The sequence below is a fragment of the Capsella rubella genome, unplaced genomic scaffold (assembly GCF_000375325.1).
Source record: "Capsella rubella cultivar Monte Gargano unplaced genomic scaffold, Caprub1_0 scaffold_2, whole genome shotgun sequence".
Taxonomy (NCBI): domain Eukaryota; kingdom Viridiplantae; phylum Streptophyta; class Magnoliopsida; order Brassicales; family Brassicaceae; genus Capsella; species Capsella rubella.
The window spans coordinates 1782565-1794266 of NW_006238922.1; the positions used below are offsets into that span (position 1 = coordinate 1782565).

The following is an 11702-nucleotide window of genomic DNA, read 5'->3' on the forward strand; positions in this document are numbered from 1 at the left end:
GTCCTCGAAAGCAAAATAAAAAATAAAAATAAACGCACCACTAGACCATTACGTTTGCTTTACCATAATTACAAATATGTAATATAAAAAGGTAAAAAAATGTGAATAATAAAATTTCATTCGCGGTGCTTTTGCAATCTTCTTCAATCTCTGAGGATTACGGAATGATTCTGTAATCTCCTCCCAAAAAGAAAACGACGATCCTTCGCACAATTCGAAAGCCGATGTCGACGAACTCCTTAAGTATAATAAGCAGAGAGATAGTTTCGTGAAGAAGAAGAAGACGGAAGAAGTGCATCGGAGATCCGAAGTTATGGATCCGGAGCAGACGTTTATTAGGGTTCAGGAGAGGTTTTCGCAGATCTTAACGCCTAGGATTAGAGGTTTCTTAGAGTATACTTACCTCTGCGTTGCGATCACTTTGTTCTGTATCCTCGTTGTTATGCACGCCAATTATGTTCAGCAGGTAATTTTGACTCACTCTTTTTTTTGGTTTGTTGTAAGTGCAGAACGATTCGATAATCTAGCCGATTATGCCAGAAAGGTTTGCTTGTTGAAAATATAGCTTTAGGATTAGCCAATTTGTGGAGAAGGTTAATGTGGTTTTACCGAAGAGGTTTAGGTCCTTTATACTGTTTAAGGACTTCATAGTTGAAATTTTAAGTATGAGATATTTGAAAATTATTGAGCTGAAGCTATAGAAGATGTTGGGATGATGCTTAGTTAGGAGTCTACTGTTTGTACCTGTTGAAATGAAATACGAGTAGCATTAGTCTTGTAAAATATATATATATATATATGTATATACATGAAGATTTGTGTTGGTTTAATTGTCTTTGACTTCATGAATTTTGTGTAGCCTTCCTAAGATTTTTCTAATGCCAGTCTCTCCTAATCTTATCTTATTTGACATTTATTGTTTTGTCTTTTACTTATTTCGTTAATCTTTTTTTCCTTGGAAAGCCTGGTTGTTCAAGTGAACTGACTGGAGTTGAGTTAACTGAAGCAGAGCTTATGCAAATTAAGGTATGTAGCTAATCCCTTTGATGGTAGCTTGTGTAACTAGTGATAATTTCTAGATTTCCCAGGCCCATGAGCTTGCTCCTCGCTCATTTAAAGACTTAGGCTACAAATACTTTGATAGGCTCTTTCTTGAAATCAGTTCACCATAAACAAATAAAATTTAAATCTTGATTGTCTAAACAACTAATTTCTGTGATATAGATAACAAGTGCAGGGTTGTGGTCACGTAATGATGAAAGTACTGCTGTAGATGTTCCTCAAGTCGTGGCTACAACTGATAGTTTGGAAGTGTCAAAGACTGATCAAGGTAATTTGTTTATGTTCAGGATTAGGCTGTGTTGAATTGGTTTGGCTAGACTGCATGTAGGAGACCAATATCTTTGAAGTTTGCAGGGACTGATACTGCCTTTTTTTATAATCATGCAGAAAGCTCTACCAGTGAAGAGAACGCCGATGAGATAGTTGTTAAAGTTGATAAAGAAGAACCCCGCAGTAGTTTCTCAGTGTCTGCAAAAGAGACTGTCAGAGCAGTTATTCTTCGCTTTCTCAAAAAGTGTTATAGGCGCATTTCTTTTGTTTTACAGCATACAGCACGGATTCTCAGAGGTGTCAGAAAAATATGGGTGAGTTGTCTTTTAAAGTGACTTAGAATATGCTACAATGCCTCTTTTTTTCATTTCCTATGTTTCTCATCCTGACTTAGATAGTGCTTGTGGCTCTCATATACAGACGTTGTATCTGCTCTTTCTGTTTGATGTTTTTGGTATATCCTTTATAAAGCATGGTTCTTAAGCTGCATTCTTTTGATCGGAAATATACGTTACTGAAAAGTTGAAGTGGTATGTGACTCAATGGTTAGGGTGTTTAGATATTTCAGTAGTTTCTCCCTTTATTTTGTGAGGAAAGTGGATTTCGGTTTAGCTACCAAGTTAGCTCTTTAAGAATATATTTATTTTGGTGCCACAGTACTAAGTCATCTGATGAGCCGCGATCCTGATTATTTGTATTCTTACTAAAATTTAAATGCAGAACATCATAGGCGTACCATTGAATCTTGATGTGCCCAAATTGTTGCATGTACTGTACATGGATAGAGTCAACTACTATGCAGGTAAAAGCCACTCTATTTTATATTTTGGCTGGTTGTGTTCTTCATCATCTGAAGTAACCTATCACTGTCAGACTATTTTTACATTGACTGTACACAAATGTAAAACTATGTTGACTGTACACAGATGTAAAATTGAATTTGTATACATACACTTCCTTGTAAAAAGCATTTTTCGTTTTGAGATATGCAAGCTACTAATTAAAAATTCTGTTATGGGCCCGTCTTAATAACTTTTCTATGATTTTTCATTCAAGAGGGTTAGTTATTAGACGAGTAAAATCACATGCCTTTTTGCTCTGCTTTGGCCTTTGGGTGGGGTCCGTGGGTAGATGTCTGCATGAACTTCTATGTTTTAGTTTGTTTGTTGATTTTTTTTCAGTTCAATGGCTTGAGAGAAGAACTCAAGAGTTTGAGCCAACATATCTATATACCATGGAAAAGGTATTATGCGCTCGCGAGAATTTAAAGATGATTAGTGAAAAATGCTTGGCATATTAAGGAAGATGTGAAAAATCAGAAATTCTTCAGTTGAATTCTGGTTCGGTCTTAGAATTGCTTTGGGTCTTTTTCCATATAGGGTTACTTTTTGCTGCCTGATGAAGCCAAGTCACGGCATAACATTCGCACTGCAAATGTCAGCATATCGGCACGCCACCCTTGCTTTGGCAACAGGTAATATTCATGTTATTGGCCCTCAGTTTGGAAACAACTAATTGAAGTGGTAGGGCTGTATCCTAATGTTAAGCTTCTTAAAATTGAATTACTTTTGCAGGTGGCAGCAACTTCTTATAAACAGAGTTGTAGGATATGATACTATTCTAATGAATAGCTTACAGAACTCTGCTGGTCAAGGTAGGTTTTAGCTGTTTGTCTTGTTAACAATGTCCATGCAAAGTTTACTATTTGTGGGTCTCTTCCTTCAAGGCCTGTGATTCCTCAACTATATGTTTGTCTTTGTTTTTGTATCTTGTGTCCAACTGTTTCTTTCTGAAAGGTCACAGGCATTTTAATGCCACTTTAAATTTGTTTGCTGACTAGAACCACTAAACAGAGGTTGTCTGATTATCTTTTATTGTTACTTTAAATTAAGTTGCCCTCTAGGAATTCTAGTCGGAGATTAGTTTGCTGTTATCAATTGGTTCATGCATAGTCACTATGCAAAATGTAAAATAACCAGTGTTATTGTTGGTAGCTATTACTTGATTTCCATCTGTTGTTGCCTAATGCTCATGTCCCTTTAATTGTTTATATCTATGTGCTGTTGTGAAAGCTTCTGTTTGCACTTTATTTGACTGCCAACTTCCTCCGTGACAGGTTATCTATACAACTACCAGACAAGAGAATTTTACAATCTTAGTTACTCCCAAGAACTTCCTGAAGGTTCTGCGCAATTCGGAGGTTTGTCATGTTCTGTCTCGTGAACAACATATGTTTAAAAATTTCCCCTGCATGTCGCAAGTATTGAGTATGAGTGCCAATCAGACTGGAAGGTCTCACTAAGGCTGCTTTATTAGCTCTTGAAACTTTCTTTATCTGTAGTTCAGTGTAAGCATTTGCTATAAATTATTGAGCTATATTATTATCCCGGGTGTATGCAGATTACTTGGTGACGAAATGTGGTGTGCTTATGATGTCACTTTTTGTGTTTTTCACAACCACAATGTCTGTGTCATTCACACTGCGAGAGACACAAACTCGCATGTTGAAGTTCACAGGTTTGTCTTTCTTCTAGGCCAATAGCTGATGGCTTCTCATATTCGCTTCTCAACAATCATATTTGTTTCGATATCAATTTGTTGCAGTGCAGCTTCAACACCATGCCCAGCATCGGTTACCAACATTTCAGTTGATCTTCGTTCACGTGATTGAATCGCTTGTCTTTGTACCGGTATGCATACAGTTCCCTAGTTCTTTTTCGTTCCAATATTTCAGAGGATTCTCTTGACCGACATAATATGACTATTTCAAATTTTGCAGATTATGATTGGGATTCTTTTCTTCCTGTTTGAGTTTTATGACGATCAGCTATTGGCTTTCATGGTCCTAGTTCTTGTCTGGCTATGCGAATTATTTACCCTGATAAGGTTTTGGTCTCTTCTTTCTTTTGCCTCAGTCACTTGTATTTCCCACTATCAAGCTCTCCTGTTCTGTTTGCAATGACCTCGCTGCCAACTTTAAAGTTTATTGTTTTACCTGTTGGATGGTATAGTAACAAAGTCTAATCCTTGCAGTGTCAGGACACCAATATCGATGAAGTTCTTCCCGCGTTTCTTCTTACTATACTTCTTGGTGTTCCATATTTATTTCTTCTCGTATGCATATGGTAAGAACTTAGGTTTTAACCTTTATATTTGTCTCATTAAGTACGGAAAGTTCAGACGTATTCACTTACTGCACAACTCTCAACAGGTTTTTCTTATCTCGCCCTAATGACAACTGCTGCATTCATGCAACACTTAATTCTATACTTCTGGAACCGTTTTGAGGTAAGCATTTGATTCCAACAACTCGAAGATTGGCCAGATCCAGAGGATCTAAGCTTCAATTACAAGTTTTTATCTCAAAACTAAACACAAAATCACAGGTACCAGCTCTTCATAGATTCCTCCAAAGCCGACAGTCACACCTTCAGCAACACCCAGACTTCCACATCACTTCCTCAACAATCCTAGCGTCAACTCTTCACATCACAAGGCTGAACAGAACAACAAGAAACCGAGCACCATCTGGTCCAAACAACACAAACCAAAACACGGAAGCAAGATCTCCAACAGCGGATGGAGGAGGAGTCGAGAACCCAACTCAACATCAACAACAGCAAGAAGAGAATGCAGCAAACACCATCCCTGCAGAGCCTAACCCACAACAAGCAGGGGCTATGAGCTCTTTCAGCTCCATGCTACTCTGGATTTTAGGCGGTGCTTCATCAGAAGGACTAAACTCGTTTCTTTCGATGTTTAGAGATGTGAGAGATGAAAATGAAGCTCAAGTGTTTGCAGATACTACTACTACTTCGACTCAAAACCCTCATCATGATCCTCTAATAGTTGACTAAAGTTGATTCCTTTGTTTGCTTTTGTATATTTGTATTTTCTTTTTGGCCTCTGTTTTCATTTTTGTTCCTTGTTTGCTTGTATAGTCAGAGAGACAAGCTTTTGGGATATTTAAACAAGGTAAACAAAAATTTGGTAAAAAACGGGGAAAAGATAAAAAGTTGGTAAAAGCAATGTATATGACATTGATTCCTTGGTTTTAATTTCTGGAAAGAGTAGACTTCACTTTGCTTTACTACAATGAAAAAAAAAAAATTACAATGAAAAAAGTATGAAAAATATGAATTTACAATGAAAAAGTTGGTAATCGATATGACACTGCAGTATTTATATGTATGCGATAATAATAGTTTTCGCAAGTTATTTAAATTTTATTTACATATGAACCTTCTCAAGAGTTGTACGGACATGGCGATGATGAGGATAGATTGCGTTAGCCACATCACCAATACTGCTCTGCTTCCATGTCTTTACAACGCAACAGTTCTTCGCCGCCGCTCCCTTAGTCTCCGAAATAGTGGTTTCCGAGAACGAAAGTTTCAGTTCCGATGCGTCTCTGCTTCTTCCGATTCGTTGCAGTTCGATTTCTCGCCGCCTCCGATTGACCACGATCTCCATGTAAGCTTCACTTCTCCGCAGCTTCAAATTACAATTGACTGACTAGAAAAGTGTTAAGACTCCATCTCTATGAAACAGTTATTGGAATGTATTGTTCGAAGAGTTTTCGAGAAATTAGTAATAAGTTTTGGGTTTTGGTTTTGCCTTTATTATGTTTCTTGTGAATTGGCTGTCTCTGATAAGTGTAATCATGCTAATGAATTGTTTATGGACTTGTGAAGGATACGATTACTGTTGCGGGAGGGAAAGTCTCAGAAGATGGCGTTGTTGAGAGTTTTGATAACGACGATGAGGCTTTAGATGCATTTGATAATGGAGTGGCGGTATATAACTTAACTTTTGAAGCTCTTTGGCTGTTTACGTTATGATTTTTGTTTGACTAAAACTTGATTTCTAGGTTGTGGACCTCTCACATTTTGGGAGGATACGAGGTATATCCGTATTCATCTCTTGTCTTATCGTGCTTTTTCCGATATGAAGCTGGTTTGCTTTGATTCTGCCTATGTTACTGCTTAATGTTTGTTGTTTTAACTCTTTGCTACGTCTTTTGCCTCTAAGTTAGCGGAGATGACCGAGCTCATTTCCTTCATAACCAAACTACCGCAAATTTTGAAAGCCTTAGTGAAGGACAGGTGAGTCTTTGTAAGGATATTTGCATTGAGTGTAAATTGTTGTCTCTGTGGTTGGTAATTGTGGATCTATCTGGTGTTTTTGAAGGGATGTGACACTGTATTCGTCACCCCAACTGCTCGAACGATAGATATTGCACATGCCTGGATCATGGTAATAATGCTCCTTCCTTATGTTCACTTTTAGTGGCTCATATATATTTCATATGCAATTTCTCTGTTTAACCGACTCTTTATTTCTTTTCAGAAAAATGCAATACTGCTAACGGTTTCTCCAACGACATGCCAAAGTATAATTGAGATGCTGGACAAGTATGTTAAAACTTTCATCCTTGCTCACATACAAAAGTTTCATGGTTTCTTTGAAAATCAGGCTTCATCGGAGAACAATGACATCTTCTCATCTTCGCCTTCTCAGGTACATATTTTTTGCTGACAAGGTAGAGATCAAGGACATCACCAAGCAAACTTGCTTACTTGCTTTAGTAGGACCCAAAAGCAATCAAGTAAGATTTTTTTTAAGCAGACTGACAAATCGTTGTAATATGTTCTCTTTATGGTAGTTCAAATACATTGTTTTTATGCTACTGTAAAAAAATTGAAACAGATCATGTCTAAACTGAATCTGGGAGATCTTATTGGGCAACCATATGGCAAGCATCAACATTATAGTGTAAGCCTTTTTTGTAATACGGAAACAGATCTTATGTAACGACTTATAGTAACAAACTCCTTTCTTTGTCAGTTTGATGGAATGCCAATAACTGTTGGGGTCGGAAGTCTTATTTCAGACGAAGGCTTTACCATGTTAATGTCACCAGGGGGTGCTGTTTCAGTCTGGAAGACTCTTTTAGCTGAAGGTGCCATTCCTATGGGTTCTGTAGCCTGGGAGAAACTTAGAATTACTCAAGGTTAGTAAAATTATTGTCTAAATGTTGGTGCCATCAGTTTCCCAATGTGATTTTGCACCACTGACACAACTATCACCCCTGTTAACCTACAAAATTTAATGTCATGAGTTGTGGCCACTAGTCCTACTAAAAGGCATGATTGTTCGTTATTCACCTAATAAAGGCAAGAAGCTCGTAAGTATGCTCTCAGATCTTGCATCACCTAATCAGAATTGTTGGATCTTACAGAACCATTGATTTAGTGACTAAGCAGAGAAAATATTATGTTTCTCAGGCCAATAGCATTGATGTTTTGCAGGAAGACCAGCACCTGAGAGAGAGCTCAGCAAGGATTTTAATGTTTTGGAGGCAGGTCTATGGAACTCAATCTCTCTGAACAAAGGTATTTAAGAAGCTTTTGTTCAGTGAGCTAAAACAATACAAGAAACCCCTTGATTAAACAATCTTGAAACATGTCAGGATGTTATAAGGGACAGGAGACAATAGCAAGACTCATAACTTATGATGGAATCAAGCAAATGTTATGTGGACTTAATCTCTCTGCTCCAGCGGGACCCGGCAGCGCCATCACAGCTGACGGGAAAAAGGTTTTGAGCGTTTGTGTGGATTGAGTAGTAGCTCAAAAAATATAGGAAAGCCAAATTTTGCTCAACTATTCCTTAACTAGTTTATAAATTTTCAGGTGGGGAAACTAACAAGCTACACTACGGGGAAAAACGGGTCTGGCCATTTCGGGTTAGGCTACATCAAGAAAAAAGCAGCTTCAGTTGGAAACACAGTGACTATAGGTGAAGATATTTCTGGGATAGTGTCTGAAGTCCCTTATCTAGCGCGACAACATCCTCCATCATCCAACCCAAGTTCTTGAATATGTAAGGAAAAATACTATGATGCAAGGAAACTACACAAGGACAACACACTGGTACCGAAAACAAAACTTGTTTCCGCATTTATTTTGAGCAACAGTATATTATATTCGGATAACTGAAACATTATTAATGATACATAGAAAGATAGAACAAGAGTTTAAATTCTTAAATAGACTTTTTTTAGAGGCAAATCATACTAGGACAATCACAGAGACGCTTGTTGTGACGTTTAGGAGTACAATCGCAGTAGACAGGGCTGAGCCTTACACTTGGATTCCATGTCCATAATAAGTCATTTAGACATTTTTGTCCTCCATCATCTGAGCATGAACCTCTGAACACTTGTTGTTTTGATGGGCACCACTGCCTTCTCTCCCCAGCAGCTTCACCTAAATTCATCAAGCGAAAAGAAGAATTAAACGACGTTGTTTTGAGTTGACCGGAGATCTATGAGCAAAAACTGTAATCTCAGTAGAACGATAAAGAAGACCTTGCGAAAGGTGAATTGGAAGAAGGGAGAATACGACAGAGAAAGCTAAGAAGATTGCAGCCAACTTCATATGTCTTTCTGTAAGTTTCTTCTCTCTCTTTGTTTTTCTATATATTGTTATGATTATGCGATTGTCCCCAAACAAGCACTAACAATTTTAAAATATTGACATATACACATTGGACTGTGCATCATTTGTATCCTGGAGTTTTTTTTCCGTTTTGGGTGGTAGTCTATGGACGTAGCTATATAATTGTTTATTGCTTCAATGATTACAGTGGCTCAATTTTTCTCTACACATGTTGTTAGTTAACTTCATCTACCCCTTTTTGTTATTACCTTTGTCTACAGTGTCTTCACTTTCTTGAATCCATTCTCTTACACTATTAATCAACAAACATAATTATAGATGTATAAGTGGGAATGTTAGTCTCATTGGACCACGTTCTGAATATTACAAAAGCGGAATGCACTGAGGTATTAAAGTGGTCTTGGCAGAGCCTCTACGTCGCTTTCAACTGCTTGGTGTTTTTGTCTCGACCCGATAAAAAAAGGTTGTCGGGCTTAATCTGAAGTCGGTAAGAATATTTTATTCGGTGGATGCTTTTGTCATTCTATTCTATACATTATTTCATTTGACACGTTTGCATTGTTACCAATCTTCGAACATTTGAGAAGTCTGAGATTGCAAGTATATCATATCATCATCTTTGAGGTTTTCAATGGAAACTGAAACATTGTTACTGATGATGGATGATACATGGAGAAATGATAAAGAACAATAGCAACCAAAATTAAAAAGATTTGAAACTAAACTAGTTTAGGCTAATTTGAGTAGTTCGTTGAGGAAAATATAATGTATGTTGTTTACGACTTGTGATTTTTCTACAAGAAAGAAGTTTTCTTTTACATGTATATACATGCACAGGGCAGATCCAACATATTAGAAGCCTAAGGAAAATTCATTAAATATGCCTTTTATATTTAAATATCTCGTTAGCTTATAAATGTACATGCTTATTCTTTAGCTTATAAATATGAAATTTGGTTACAATTAGGTATTCAAATAACAGCATGCCATGGGTAACATTTTTCCTGACCAGTTAATCTACATGGACCATCAGGTCTTATACTCCAAACACACTGATTATTTTCACATAACCATTGATCTCTTTTTAATTCAATAATATCAAACCATTTAGATTCACTTCCCCATTCAAAGTGACAATAGAACAAAGTTGTTTCCCAAAGGTTAATAGCTTCTCTAAATCCCCAATGTTGATGAAAGGCTAAAGATTGTGATCCGAGATCTTTGTTCTTCGATTTGCAATGTAGTCCCAATTGAACATTTGGACCAATGTCGTTGATGATATCCACAGCTATATGGAAAACAGCCTCGCAGAGACCACCTAAGAGAATAACCATGAATGTGACACTAAATATTATGTGAAATGCAGATGAGCCACCCATTGTGAAATTGTTTTTCATAATATTTGTGAAATGGCTTTATAAATATGAATTTTATATTTTAGCATCCCATCTTTTAATGGAATGGTTAAGATATCTACTTATATATGGAAACTATTAAAAACAAAATCTGTGGTGCATTGATAAGATTTCTATGAATGCTTTGGCAATATATCAAAATATTTTATTTCACAAAAAAAAATTAAAACTTTGAAAATATTTTTGGACAGTTAAATACAAAATAAAAGTACACGAAATTGTTGACAGAATCTGTTGTCACATTAAATCACTCCGATATTATTTAATTTTCTAACAATTTATTTCCTTTCATTTTTTGGTCAGACTTACAAATCTTTCATATCTTCACATGAAGAAACTTAGTTTTTTTCATTCTAGAAAAAATTAAAAAGTACATTAAACTTTTACCAAATAGTAAATGTAATGATATATATATATATATATATAAAGTTATATTACTATATTTTCATTATATTGGTTTTTATTTTTGTTACCTTAAATTTCTATATTGATGTGTGTATATATATATATATATATATATATATATATATATATATATATATATATATATATTCAACTTATAAATTTTGCAATGTGGCCAATATTAAAAATTCTAATTAATAATTTTATATTAGTATTTAAAAAAAATCAGTGTATAGCGGATATACTAGCTTACTTGTGTTTAGAAAATTAAACAAAAAATATATATATATATATATATAGAAAGACATCATTTCTATTTTTCGATTAGTTTTATTAGTTTCATACAATAATACAAGAGATAAAACTAAACTTATAAGATCATCTCCATTGGGGAGGTTATCAAATTAGAATACAGTATCTTCTAGAAAATGAAAGAAAAATAAATAATTAAATGAGTATCCCAAAATGTTAAGATACTTTGAGATGGATGTCTCAACATTTGAGATATTCATCTATTAAAAACTATTTTTTAAGAAGAAATTTTAGATACCCAAAATTTGATAACCTCCCTTGATAGAGGTGCTCATATGAATTAATAGGCCCTAAAATGAATAGAGGAGGAGGTCAAAAACTTGAGTATACTCTAAGAGCTTTAACCTAGCTGCCTTCGAAGATCATTTGCAAAATCAACATCACGGGAGAGATTCGGTAATCAATAAAATAGATCTTCTATTCGTTCATAACAGAACTTTCCACGTACAAACCGGTTAAAATTTGCTCAAACAGTCTGTGGTATGCTGATTTCTTATGCTACTTTAAGCTATATGGGTCCTGTTCGTTTCTCCATTTTGCATCTCCATCCAGATGGTCAATTCAAATGGATTATCTAAATGATTCATTTGAATGTTAAATGACTAAACAAACAAAAAATCAAACTATTCATCTAGATGATCCATTTGGCTGGAGATGTGTTTGCTTCTCCATTTTGCATCTCTATCTAGATGGATTTTATTTTTAAAATGACTAATGTATTGATCTAAGAATTTTATTTCATATTAATGTTAATAATAACAATTTTAATTATTAATCT

At 35.5% G+C, this 11702-nt stretch overlaps 4 protein-coding genes across 7 annotated transcripts; 2 read left to right on the forward strand and 2 right to left on the reverse strand.

Annotated features, from left to right (window-relative positions):
* Positions 1–143: 143 nt before the first annotated feature.
* On the forward strand, positions 144–5390 carry LOC17895871. Its single transcript, XM_006301123.2, has 15 exons — positions 144–466; positions 964–1026; positions 1225–1330; positions 1450–1646; positions 2053–2134; positions 2514–2575; positions 2712–2806; positions 2907–2986; positions 3449–3532; positions 3733–3849; positions 3937–4022; positions 4112–4218; positions 4366–4457; positions 4544–4620; positions 4719–5390. The coding sequence occupies exons 1-15, from the start codon at positions 314–316 to the stop codon at positions 5187–5189; spliced, it is 1872 nt and encodes a 623-aa protein (XP_006301185.1). The 5' UTR covers positions 144–313; the 3' UTR covers positions 5190–5390.
* Positions 5391–5568: 178 nt separating this feature from the next.
* On the forward strand, positions 5569–9017 carry LOC17896170 (putative transferase At1g60990, chloroplastic). Of its 4 annotated transcripts, XM_023787737.1 has the most exons (15): positions 5574–5805; positions 6027–6128; positions 6203–6236; positions 6364–6437; positions 6523–6588; positions 6682–6746; positions 6853–6940; positions 7042–7107; positions 7180–7345; positions 7467–7523; positions 7644–7727; positions 7805–7932; positions 8028–8267; positions 8598–8784; positions 8913–9017. In XM_023787737.1, exons 1-13 carry the CDS (start codon positions 5596–5598, stop codon positions 8211–8213), a joined length of 1326 nt encoding a protein of 441 aa, XP_023643505.1. In that variant the 5' UTR covers positions 5574–5595; the 3' UTR covers positions 8214–8267; positions 8598–8784; positions 8913–9017. The 4 variants fall into 4 exon arrangements, with proteins under 4 accessions (XP_006302281.1, XP_023643505.1, XP_023643503.1 ...); XM_023787735.1 differs by having other exon boundaries at positions 8595–9000; XM_023787734.1 differs by having other exon boundaries at positions 8598–9000.
* Positions 8274–8790, reverse strand: LOC17896144 (defensin-like protein 249). Its single transcript, XM_006301153.2, has 2 exons — positions 8705–8790; positions 8274–8603 (listed from the first exon to the last, which is right to left on the reverse strand). Exons 1-2 carry the CDS (start codon positions 8772–8774, stop codon positions 8395–8397), a joined length of 279 nt encoding a protein of 92 aa, XP_006301215.1. The 5' UTR covers positions 8775–8790; the 3' UTR covers positions 8274–8394.
* A 646-nt stretch (positions 9018–9663) lies between the features above and the next one.
* Positions 9664–10174, reverse strand: LOC17896181 (S-protein homolog 20). The gene has a single exon (XM_006301529.2). The coding sequence runs from the start codon at positions 10172–10174 to the stop codon at positions 9767–9769; it is 408 nt and encodes a 135-aa protein (XP_006301591.1). The 3' UTR covers positions 9664–9766.
* Positions 10175–11702: the final 1528 nt, after the last annotated feature.

Excerpts from the sequence above, each read along its gene's own strand:
- LOC17896170 (XM_023787737.1), top strand. The coding sequence starts at position 5,596 with ATGGCGATGATGAGGATAGATTGCGTTAGCCACATCACCAATACTGCT. Across the intron at positions 5,806-6,026 it reads CGATTGACCACGATCTCCAT|GATACGATTACTGTTGCGGG; the intron begins GTAAGCTTCACT and ends GGACTTGTGAAG. Across the intron at positions 6,129-6,202 it reads CATTTGATAATGGAGTGGCG|GTTGTGGACCTCTCACATTT; the intron begins GTATATAACTTA and ends CTTGATTTCTAG.
- LOC17896144 (XM_006301153.2), bottom strand. The coding sequence starts at position 8,774 with ATGAAGTTGGCTGCAATCTTCTTAGCTTTCTCTGTCGTATTCTCCCTT. Across the intron at positions 8,604-8,704 it reads TCCAATTCACCTTTCGCAAG|GTGAAGCTGCTGGGGAGAGA; the intron begins GTCTTCTTTATC and ends TGATGAATTTAG.
- LOC17896181 (XM_006301529.2), bottom strand. The coding sequence starts at position 10,174 with ATGGGTGGCTCATCTGCATTTCACATAATATTTAGTGTCACATTCATG.
- LOC17895871 (XM_006301123.2), top strand. The coding sequence starts at position 314 with ATGGATCCGGAGCAGACGTTTATTAGGGTTCAGGAGAGGTTTTCGCAG. Across the intron at positions 467-963 it reads ACGCCAATTATGTTCAGCAG|CCTGGTTGTTCAAGTGAACT; the intron begins GTAATTTTGACT and ends TTCCTTGGAAAG. Across the intron at positions 4,023-4,111 it reads AATCGCTTGTCTTTGTACCG|ATTATGATTGGGATTCTTTT; the intron begins GTATGCATACAG and ends CAAATTTTGCAG.